The sequence below is a fragment of the Bos javanicus genome, chromosome 6, assembly GCF_032452875.1.
Source record: "Bos javanicus breed banteng chromosome 6, ARS-OSU_banteng_1.0, whole genome shotgun sequence".
Taxonomy (NCBI): Eukaryota; Metazoa; Chordata; class Mammalia; order Artiodactyla; family Bovidae; genus Bos; species Bos javanicus.
This window is the reverse complement of record NC_083873.1, coordinates 19,680,482-19,692,909: the sequence shown is the minus strand read 5'-3', so window position 1 is coordinate 19,692,909 and position 12,428 is coordinate 19,680,482. Positions and strand designations below refer to the sequence as shown.

At 39.0% G+C, this 12,428-nt stretch overlaps 1 protein-coding gene across 2 annotated transcripts in view; it reads left to right on the top strand.

Moving 5' to 3' along the window:
- Positions 1-12,428, top strand: part of GSTCD (glutathione S-transferase C-terminal domain containing) — a 155,985-nt gene that overhangs the window by 127,101 nt on the left and 16,456 nt on the right. For both annotated transcript variants that reach the window (XM_061419470.1, XM_061419471.1), the window contains exons 9-10: positions 9,515-9,648; positions 11,853-11,883. In XM_061419470.1, the coding sequence (XP_061275454.1) occupies positions 9,515-9,648; positions 11,853-11,883 (165 nt within the window). The remainder of the gene's footprint in view (positions 1-9,514; positions 9,649-11,852; positions 11,884-12,428) is intronic.

The window sequence follows — 12,428 nt, the reverse complement described above, 5'->3', positions numbered from 1 at the left end:
GGAATTTAGAAAGATGGTAACAATAACCATGTATACGAGACAGCAAAAGAGACACTTATGTATAGAACAGTCTTTTGGACTCTGTGGGAGAGGGAAAGGGTGGGATGATTTGGGAGAATGGCATTGAAATATGTATAATATCATATATGAAATGAGTCACCAGTCCAGGTTTGATGCACGATGCTGGATGCTTGGGGCTGGTGCACTGGGACGACCCAGAGGGATGGTATGGGGAGGGAGGAGGGAGGAGTGTTCAGGATGGGGAACACATGTATACCTGTGGCAGATTCATTTCGATATATGGCAAAACCAATACAATATTGTAAAGTTAAAAAATAAAATTAAATTAAAAAAAAAAAAAGTTGGACTTATCATATCCTAAAAAAAAATAAATAAATAATAATAAAAAGGAATCAGTTCAGTCACTTACTTGTGTCTGACTCTTTGTGACCCCATGGACTACAGCATGCCAGGCCTCCCCGTCCATCACCAACTCCCAGAGTTTACTCAAACTCATGTACATTGAGTCGGTGATACCATCCAACCATCTCATCCTCTGTCGTCCCCTTCTCCTCCTGCCTTCAATCTTTGCCAGCATCAGGGTGTTTTCCAATGAGTCAGTTCTCTGCATCTTGTGGTCAAAGTATTGGAGGTTCAGCTTCATCAAAAGTCCTTCCAATGAATATTCAGAACTGATTTCCTCTAGGATGGACTGGTTGGATCTCTTTGGTGTCCAAAAGACTCTCAAGAGTCTTCTCCAACACTACAGTTCAAAAGCATCAATTCTTCGGCACTCAGCTTTTTTATAGTCCAATTCTCACACCCATACATGACTACAGGAAAAACTATAGCTTAGACTAGATGGACCTCTGTCAGCAAAGTAATGTCTCTGCTTTTTAATATGCTATCTAGGTTGGTTATAACTTTTCTTCCAAGGAGTAAGTGTCTTTCAATTTCATGGCTGCAGTCACCATCTGCAGTGATTTTGGAGCCCCCCCCCCCTCAAAAAGTCTGTCAGTGTTTCCACTGTTTCCCCATCTATTTGCCAAGAAGTCATGGGACCAGATGCCATGATCTTAGTTTTCTGAATGTTGAGTTTTAAGCCAAATTAAACTGCTGATTAAACTTAAACTCTCTTCTTTCACTTTCACCAAGAGATTCTTTAGTTCTTCTTCGCTTTCTGCCATAAGGGTGGTGTCATCTGCATATCTGAGGTTATTGATATTTCTCCTGGCAATCTTGATTCCAAATTGTGCTTCATGCTGTCTGGCATTTCTCATAATGTACTCTGCATATAAGTTAAATAAGCAGGGTAACAATATACAGCCTTGACGTACTCCTTTTCCTATTTGGAACCAATCCATTGTTCCATGTCTGGTTCTAACTGTTGCTTCTTGACCTGCATACAGGTTTCTCAGGAGGCAGGTAAGGTGGTCTGGTATTCCCATCTCTTTAAGACTCTTCCACAGTTTGTTGTGATCCATACAGTCAAAGGCTTTGGCATAGTCAATAAAGCAGAAGTAGATGTTTTTCTGGAACTCTCTGGCTTTTTCCATGATCCAGAGGATGTTGGCAATTTGATCTCTGATTCCTCTGCCTTTTCTAAATCCAGCTTGAACATCTGGAAGTTCATGGTTCATGTACTGTTGAAGCCTGGCTTGGAGAATTTTGAGCATTACTTTACTAGCGTGTGAGATGAGTGCAGGTGTATGGTAGTTTGAGCATTCTTTGGCATTGTCTTTCTTGGGATTAGAATGAAAACTCACCTTTTCCAGTCCTGTGGCCACTGCTAAGTTTTCCAAATTTGCTGGCATATTGAGTGCAGCACTTTCACAGCATCATCTTTTAGGATTTGAAATAGCTCAACTGGAATTCCATCACCTCCACTAGCTTTGTTCATGGTGATGCTTCCTAAGGCCTACTTGACTTCACATGCCAGGATGTCTGGCTCTAGGTGAGTGATCACACCATCATGATTCTCTGGGTCATGAAGATCTTTTTTGTATAGTTCTTCTGTGTATTCTTGCCGTCTCTTCTTGATACCTTCTGCTTCTGTTAGGTCCATACCACTTCTGTCCTTTATTGAGCCCATCTTTGCATGAAATGTTCCCTTGGTATGTCTAATTTTCTTGAAGAGATCTCTAGTCCCATTCTATTGTTTCCTCTATTTTTTGCATTGATCACTGAGGAAGGCTTTCTTATCTCTCCTTGCTATTCTTTGGAAGTCTGCATTCAAATGTTTATATCTTTTCTCCTTTGCCTTTCACCTCTCTTCTTTTTACAGCTCTTTGTAAGCCTTCCTGAGACAACTATTTTGCCTTTTTGCATTTCTTTTTCTTGGGGATGGCCTTGATCACTGCCGCCTGTACATTGTCATAAACCTCAGTCCATAGTTCTTCAGGCACTCTGTCTATCAAATCTAATCCCTTGAATCTATTTTTCACTTCCACTGTATAATTGTAAGGGATTTGATTTAGGTCATACCTGAATGGTCTAGAACTAACATCCAAAAAAGATGTCCTTTTCATTATAGGGGACTGGAATGCAAAAGTAGGAAGTCAAGAAACACCTGGAGTAACAGGCAAATTTGACATTGGAGTACAGAATGAAGCGGAGCAAAGGCTAATAGAGTTTGGCCAAGAGAACACACTGATCATAGCAAAGCCCTTTTCCAACAACACAAGAGAAGAGTCTACACATGGACATCACCAGATGGTCAATACTAAAATCAGATTGATTATATTCTTTGCAGCCAAAGATGGAGAAGCTCTATACAGTCAGCAAAAACAAGACCAGGACCTGACTGTGGCTCAGAGCATGAACTCCTTATTGCCAAATTCAGACTTAAATTGAAGAAATAGGGAAAACCACTAGACTACTCAATGGACATGAGTTTGAGTAAACTCTAGGAATTGGTGATGGACAGGGAGGCCCGGCGTACTGTAGTCCATGGGGTCGCAAAGAGTCAGACATGACTGAGTGACTGAACTGAACTGAACTGAATGGTCTAGTGCTTTTCCCTACTTTCTTCAATTTAAATATGAATTTGGCCATAAGGAATTCATGATCTGAGCCACAGTCAGCTCCCTGTCTTGTTTTTGGTGACTGTACAGGGTTTCTCCGTCTTTGGCTGGATGAAAGATGTACTAAAAGGGAATGCTGCTGCTGCTGCTAAGTCACTTCAGTCGTGTCCGACTCTGTGTGACCCCATAGATGGCAGCCACCAGGCTCCGCTAACCCTGGGATTCTCCAGACAAGAACACTGGAGTGGGTTGCCATTTCCTTCTCCAGTGCATGAAAGTGAAAAGGAATAAGTGGTATCTAATACAAGAGTGGGTGAAGGGACTGCTTAGTCTGATGGCAAAGGAAAGTCACAGGACCAGACAGAGCTAGGTGTTAGGCCTAGAAAGCTGTGAATCCAGGTTTTAGTAAAAGGTCAGAAGGCCCAGGAAAGATGTCTTCAGGAAAAAAAAATGGAACAGGCCAATTATTTGACAATTTTCACATAGTGGAAAATTGTACCATAGAACATTTTACAGAACTTTTGTGCAGGGAAAGTCTTGGATGTTAAGAAGAAAAAATTTTACAGCATAGTTAGCTCAGCAGTGAACTATACATATGGTTAATATACAAAGAAATATTAATAAAAGACACTGCATGAACACTTAACTAAAATTTAGAGGTAATATTAAGAGGATGACCAAAGGGAAAGGGCATATTAATTATGCAAAAAAAAACACCCCACTTTATCTCCTGAAACAGAAAATCAATAGATGGTGTCTAATATTTACAAATCGAAAGAGCAGTGTACGTTTTTTAATTGCAGTATAGTTGATTTACAATGTCATGTTAGTTTCAGGCATATAGCACAGTGATTCAGATATACATATATTTATGTAAATATATATATATACACACATATTCTTTTTCAGATTCTTTTCCCTTATAGATTATTACAAAATGTTGGGTAAAGATCCCTGTGCTATACAGTAGGTCTTTGTTGGTTACCTATTTTATATATAGTAGTGTGTATCTGTTAATCTCAGTCTTCTAATTTATCCCTCCTTTTCCCTTCATAACTGTAAGTTTGTTTTCTGTTTGTGGGTATTTTTGTTTTGTAAATAGTTCATTTATATATATATTTTTTAGATTCCACGTATAAGCAATATCATGTATTTGTCTTTCTCTGCCTGACTTTCTCCACTTAGCATGATAATCTGTAGGTCCATCCATGTTGCTGCAAATGCTATCTCATTTTTAAAGGCTAAGCAATGTATATACTCCACTGTATATATTATATAGAACATTGTTGTTGTTCAGTCACTAAGTGTGTCCAACTCTTTGCAACCCCATGGACTGTAGCACATCAGGGGTCATATATATATAACATATATAATTATATATTATATGTATATGTTATATGTATGTGTGAAAGTTGCTCAATCTGTCCAACTCTTTGCAACCCCTTGGATTATACAGTCCATGGAATTCTCCAAGCCAGAATACTGAAGTGGGTAGCCTTTCCCTTCTGCAAGAGATCTTCCCAACCCAGGGATCAAACCAAGGTCTCCCACATTGCAGGTGGATTCTTTACCAGCTGAGCTACCGGGAAAGCCCATATGTTTTATATATATATTTATATATATATTTATATATATATACACACACACACACACATATACATACATATTAATATATAATGTATAATTAGTATATAATATTTTATTATATTAATCACACATATATCATATAATATATTAAATCTATATAATAAATTATAACATATCTATGTTATATATTATATGTATATGTTATATATATGTATAATGTGTGTGTGTATATATATTATATCTATGTTACATCTTCTTTTTTTGTTTTTCAGAATTGCCCTCAGGTGTCAGAACCTCTGCAGAAAGAGCTGTGAGGGCAGACAGCTCTTTCTTTTTTAACATGTTTATTTTTTTGGCTGTGCTGGGTCTTTGTTTAGTTTCAGCCCTTGAAATCTCTGATCTTCATTGCAGCATCTGGGATCTTTCAGTTGCAGCATGTGAACTTAGTAGCAGCATGTAGGATCTAGTTCCCTGACCAGGGATTGAATCTGGCCCTCTACATTGGGAACTGGGGTCTTAGCCACGGGACCACCAGGGAAGTCCCTATCTCACATCTTTGTTGTCCATCCCACTCCAGTGTTCTTGCCTGGAGAATCCCAGGGACGGCGGAGCCTGGGGGGCTGCCATCTATGGGGTCACACAGAGTCGGACACGGCTGAAGCGACTTAGCAGCAGCAGCATCTGTTGATGGACACTTAAGTTGCTTCCATGTCTTGGCTATTATAAATAGTACTGCAGTGAAAATTGAGCTGCAAGTATCTTTTCAAATTATGGTTTTCTGTGGATATATTCCCAGGAGTGGGAGTGCTGGATCATATGGTAACTCTATTTTAAGTTTTATAAGGAACCCCCATACTGTTCTCCATAGTGTCTGCACCAATTTATTTTCCTACTAACTGTGTAGGAGGGTTCCTTTTTATCCACACCCTCTCCAGCATTTATTATTTGTAGACTTTTTGACAATGGCTATTCTGACTGGAGTAAGGTGATACCTCACTATAGTTTTGATTTGAAAGAAGCAATATACATTTATTGTATAGAAAAACAGAGATGGATTTCAGGAAAGAAAACAAATGAGTTGAAAAGCACTATCTGTTCACCAGATTTTCTCTTTGAGTGAAGTGTGTACAGAACAAGGAACTGTTTTTGTCATTCCCTCCTTAGCGTTATTTAAATTTTAAAGCCAATTGCCTATAATATATTACGTGAAAGTTTTTAAAGAGGGAAAACAGGAGATCAGTTGAGACCAAGCTTGCTTCTGTCTAAGATATCTGGTTAAGAATCCTTCTTTGAGAAGCAGTGGCTCAGAGCATGATTGGGTTGAGGCAAATTTAGAGATGATTCAGTTTAGCTTTCTCCTTTTGTAGATACAAAAGTTGAGGCTGCACTTGGGGAAGAGGAACGTAGCAAGTTAATGTGAGAGCTGGGATTGGAGTGACTTCCTGTTTGCTCCTCACATCTAAAGAAAGAAGTAGACAAGGAACATAGAGAATTAGAATAATGGTGTCAGAGAGATTGAGATTAAATCTTGTCTTCGTCATTTATGACCTTGGATTAGCCACTTGGTCTTTTTGTAAAATGGGGAATACAACATCTATATCTGTGGTTTGGACTAAGAAAAGACTATTAAATGTTAAATTAATCTTAAAAAAAAAAAAAAAAAAACAAAGCAAAGAAAAACAACCCCAAGGATAGGATGCCTAGTAAAATCATAAATCTAGCACAAGCTTAGTTTTGGGGGTATGAATAAGGCATAGGCTTACTGTCTTTACCAACATATATTCTTTTAGAATATATGTGTCTTTATCAACATATATTTTCTTAGAGAAGAATCAATCAGCTTTGCCTAGAATCTTGCCTTGTTTTTTAGAAGCTGCCAGTTGAAAGACATTCTGAGAGTGAGTGATGATTAATTTCTTTTATTTACTACCACATATAGCAAAGATACATGGTTTGAAGTTTCTTGGCTGTTCAGTTATATTTCACTGGCTAACATCATAGGATGTGTTATACTTAGAATTTTTAGGACATGTATTAAATAGATTAATTGAAGTAAGGAAAAGTAAGGGAAAAGCCCTTAATTTATAGTCTCTGAATTCTTCAGCATTTATTTGGATCAATAATATTTACATATACTTTGGAATGTGCATTACCTTGGCCGATGGATACTTTTACAATTCAACTTTTATCTTTTGTTAGAATTCAGTGTATTTACAGAGAACCACAATACCGAATTTTGGGAATCAGTGAAGCACTTGTTTGCTGTGTTCTCCACTAGTTGTTGATTAAGTATGGTGTTTTCCCCCAGCACGGTAACCTTTATTAGATACTCATAGTTTATGTTTTATGCTCTTTCTACAGTTGTCAGATCTATCCAGTGTATATACTAATAAATCTATTCATCCTTTATATATTATATTACAAACTCTCTGGTCATATGTTTAAAATGTACTTAGAAATTAGATTTCATACCAGTTTCTGTAAATAGTAATGGTTTAAGAAAAAAAAAATTAGATGTATTTCTCTTTGTCTCTTCCTTCCCTTGTCACTCCTTTATGTGTAACTAGAACATGTTCCATTCCTTCTTCTCTTAAATCAGTGGTGAACCTAAGCGTGACACCCAGAAATTCTTCATTGAAACAGATGGTCTCTAAGGGGTCCTTCCAGCTCCAGATAAGTTGGTCAGGGAAGGCATAGCATGATGTAGTGGAAAGCCTGTGAGCTTCAGACCTGGATTCAGAGTTCATCTGGAATGCTTGCTGTCTAGGTGACCTTGTCATGATGTTGCAAGAGACATAGTAAGAGCTATTTAAAGTATTAGTTTTAAAAAGAAAAGAATCAAGCAATTAAAACAAGAAAAAAATCTATGTAAAGATTTTTACATCTTGCAGACACTGAATACATGCTAGTTCCCTATGGTGGTGTAATTCCAGAGGATAGTAGGACCAGTGAGATAAAGAAAATGAGAAGGAATGTACAGTATACCCCCAACCCCCATCTTTGTAATTTTGCTTTCCTTGGTTTCAGTTACCTGTGGTCAGTTATGGTCTGAAATATTAAATGGAAAATTCAAAAAAAAAAAAAAAAAAACCCAATTCCTAAATTTGAAATTATACACTGTCCTCCAACCAGCCCAGGACATGAATCATTCCTTTGTCCAGGGTATTCACGCGATATACATTCTCCCCCCACCAATATAGGAATAAGCATAGTACAGTTGACCCTTGAACTACATGGGTCAGGCTGGGGGTCAGGATCCTGCCCCTCAGGAGCTGCTTTGTTGAGAGTATATACTTAATTGCCCCAAGCTTGAGTTTCCTCACTTCTTGGATGGAGATAATAAAATCTTTCAGGGCTGTTGTGAGCATAGGAGGATGTGTGTGCCATCACCCAGCATAGTTGCCAACACATAAAGGGCACGGGGTGAGTATTGGTCTCTTCTCTCTCCCTCCAGGGGAAGGTGCATCTATAATTTTTACTATGAGGTTTTCTCCAGCCACCCAATGCGAATAAGAACTAGCCTGAATTTCACCCTGCAAAACTGATTTTTTAAAAAAGTGGGCAGATGAAAAAATCCAGGTTCTTTTCGATCCATTAGTTGCTGCTCCCTTCACTGGACAGCAGCCTGCCTGGGTGATACTCGCGAGTGAGGCGGGAACGGTGGTTTGACAGCAACCACGGAGATAGTTGACCTCTGTGGAGTTGAGGGAAGCCTGCAAGGAGGGGAGAATTCAGAAGCAGGGCTGAGAGCAGAGAGCCTGCTTTCCTCTTCTCAATACAGCTTTGTCTTTGGTCTGCCAGTTCAAAAGGGGAATCTGACTTACACTACTTAATATCCAGGAATTTCCAGAAAACCTCCTTGTCTTCACCCTAAAAGCCCTTCAGCCCTCTCCCTACCCTGAAGTTGAAAGATTTGTGTCTAGAAAGGACAATTATAATCCAGTACAACTTGCCTCTGTTCAGAATGAGATCTGAGCATTTTTCTGACAAAATGCTTCATCTTTCAGGATCCCTACATCTAATTTCCTTTTGGAGTCCTAATTTTCCTTATTTAGCCTAATAATTTTCAAAATGGTCTACTTTAGATAATGGTACAGTATAGATACATTTAAGGCATTTATTCTAAAAACATTTTAAAATCATTTTCTTTTTCTTTTCATGAATTATTGATGCACTAATCATGACTTCAGTCCACAATGTTTTTCCTTTTTAAATAAACTCTTTAAGAATATTTCACACAAATCATCATTCAGTGTTAAGAATTGTAATTCTATGAATATAAAAAGGAGCTCCATAAATATGATTTGATCAGTTTTGTACAACACTGATGAGAATATATTCAGACGGCATTTGAAAAAGTGTTTTCAAATACACTTCTGTTTAGTGTTGCAACAGCATTGTGATGTGTTAGTATTATTAACCATAGTTTGTGGTGGAGGAAACTGAAGCCCAAAGATTTTAAATTTCAAGCAGCCCAGAATCACTAAGCCATTTAGAGTTCTGAACTAGAAATTCTGATTTCCAAGTAGAGTTCTTGCCAGGATGCCACAGCTGAACTAAAGTTTCAATCAGTAAGAGCATTAGTTTAGACTTGCATACATATTGAATCTTCCATGTTTAACATGACATCAACTTTTCCATTGGATGAATCTTATGCTCCGTTATAAATGTTCCATTTGTAATATTTCAACCTCTTGCTTAATTTTCTTAATTAATACAAATACCTAATTAGTCCTTTGGCATGTCCAAATGAGAACTATTTAAACTACTCTGAAATAACTTTCTGGTAACGGGAAACCTCTTCAGGAACAATCCTTACAGTTTTGTTGTTTTTTTTCTAATGGCACAAAGTAGCACTGTTAGTTAAAAAGAACGTAGTGCTGAGGTCTGGTCTTACTTTCCAGGTGGCGTTGCACGCGTGTGGAGTGGCGACAGACATGGTGATCGAACACTGCCTCAAAACACGGGCCTCCTTTGTCACGTGCCCTTGCTGTTACGGTTTCATTCAGAACACCTCCAAGGTCAATTTTCCCAAAAGGTGAAATCTTGTGTTCTGCCACAAGGTATCAATATGGATGTTAAGCCAATACACAAAACTCTTTTGATATAAAGTTGCAGTGAGATCTCAGGCTCCAGCTCATTTCCTTTTTCCACAATGGCAAGCATTGTTTATAAGCTGCATAAGGAAGAGAGGCTCTCCTCCATGTCTGCCCCTCCATATCTACTCCTGGATCCAGCTCTTGCCAAAGTTTAGAACACATCTGTCGAGGAAGAGCAGATCTGACTGGCAGTCAGCACTCCTCTGTACTCGGAGAAAATCATCACCCGTGAGAGGCAATAGAGGGCAGTGGTCAAGTGCTGAAAGTTTTCTGTCCTGGTACTGATATTGGCTCCTCCTTCTTTTGTAAATTGTCCCACCTCAGGCAATTCACTTAAATTCACTCTTTTTGCCTACTTTCCTCATCTACAAAAGGGAGATTATAATAATATCTACCTCAGGGTTTTTATGAGAATTGAATGATATACACGTAAATCACTTAGAAGTGGCACAGAGTAAGTACTCAGTAAACACGAGCTGTTGCTAACTACAGCAATAGTTTAAATTCTTCCCGAGGCTAGTGATGATTAACCTGCAAGCTCAATGGCCATATTTACTGTCCTCCTTACCTCACACAGAAAAGGGAGACATTTGCATTGTCATCACTTTAAGTCAACCTGCGCGCACGCTCAGTTACATCCGACTCTTTGTGACCCCATGGACTGTAGCCCGCGAGGCTCCCCTGTCCATGGAATTTTCCAGGCAAGATTACTGGAGCGGGTTGCCATTTCCTCCTCTAGGGAATTTTCCCCACCCAGGCATCAAACCCATGTCTCCTGCATTGTAGGCGGGTTCTTAACCACTGAGCCACCTGGAAGGCCCTGCACTCCCCCTAGTGGAGGGCCATTCTTGGTGTTTATGACATTTCATTTGATTTATGGTTATTGAGAATCCAGCTGATCATATTAGGCCTGTTAAATATCAGATCAGATCAGTCGCTCAGTCGTGTCCGACTCTTTGCGACCCCATGAATCGCAGCATGCCCGGCCTCCCTGTCCATCACCAACTCCCGGAGTTCACTCAAATTCATGTCCATCAAGTTGGTGATATTATCTAGCCATCTTATCCTCTGTCGTCCCCTTCTCCTCCTGCCCCCGATCCCTCCCAGCATCAGAGTCTTTTCCAATGAGTCAACTCTTCACATGAGGTGGCCAAAGTACTGGAGTTTCAGCTTCAGCATCATTCCTTCCAAAGAAATCCCAGGGCTGATCTCCTTCAGAATGGACTGGTTGGATCTACTTGCAGTCCAGGGGACTCTCAAGAGTCTTCTCCAATACCACAGTTCAAAAGCATCAATTCTTCGGCGCTCAGCCTTCTTTACAGTCCAACTCTCACATCCATACATGACCACAGGAAAAACCATAGCCTTGACTAGACGAACCTTTGTTGGCAAAGTAATGTCTCTGCTTTTGAACATGCTATCTAGGTCGGTCATAACTTTTCTTCCAAGGAGTAAGCGTCTTTTAATTTCATGGCTGCAGTCACCATCTGTAGTGATTTTGGAGCCCAGAAAAATAAAGTCTGACACTGTTTCCCCATCTATTTCCCATGAAGTGGTGGGACCGGATGCCATGATCTTCATTTTCTGAATGTTGATATAGGATATTAAATATCCTGTTAAATATAGGATAGATTAAATATGTTCCTTTGAGTTGTTCAGTCTACAATCTCACTTAACTGATTTTAAAGTCTCAGTTTAGTGTCTGTCAACTTTTCCACTTCTCTGTGGACTTACTGACACTTGCCCCCTTTGTCATTAGGGGAACCACTTCCAGGCCCCACTGTCCCCTTGCCCTAATCACCCTAGGGCCAGGTACCAGACAACTTGGGACAGCCCCTATGCTGAATAACAATAAAACCTACATTTTTAACATGCCTGAATCTGTGTGCACCCATGCAAGGAAGAGAAAATAGTGATTGTGCTTCTCTATCTTTGAAAGAAATTCTTTAAAATGAATCACATACAGATAATGTGCTTTTGTCATTTTATGAAGATACTTCAAACTGGCATTGTTTTTAGTTCAGGATAGCATGATACCCTTCAGATAAAATACATATTTTTGTTTATAGTTTAATTTCTGCAAGACTATTTCCACTCTTTAATCGTTGGTATTTAAGTAATTCATTTTTCTTTTCTATTTCAGTGAACTATTCAAGAAAACATTATCATACAAGGTAACTTTTTTTTTATTTATTTTAATTGGAGGCTAATTACAGTATTGTGTATTTGCCATACATTCACATGACTCAGCCATGGGTGTACATGTGTTCCCCATCCTGATCCTCCCTCCCACCTCCCTCCCCAGCCCATCCCTCAAGGTCATCCCAGTGCACCAGCCCTGAGCACCCTGTCTCATGCATTGAACCTGGACTGGCAATCTATTTCACATATAATAATATATATGTTTCACTGCTATTCTCTCAAATCATCCCACCCTCGCCTTCTCCCACAGAGTCCAAAAGTCTGTTCTTTACATCTGTGTCCCTTTTGTTGTCTCGCATACAGGGTCATCATTACCATCTTCCTAAATTCCATATATATACATTAATATACTATATTGGTGTTTTTCTTTCTGACTTACTTCATTCTGTATAATAGGCTCCAGTTTCATCCACCTTATTAGAACTGATTCAAACGCATTCTTTTTAATAGCTGAGTAATATTCCATTGTGTATATGTACCACAGCTTTCTTATCCATTGGTCTGCTGATGGACATCT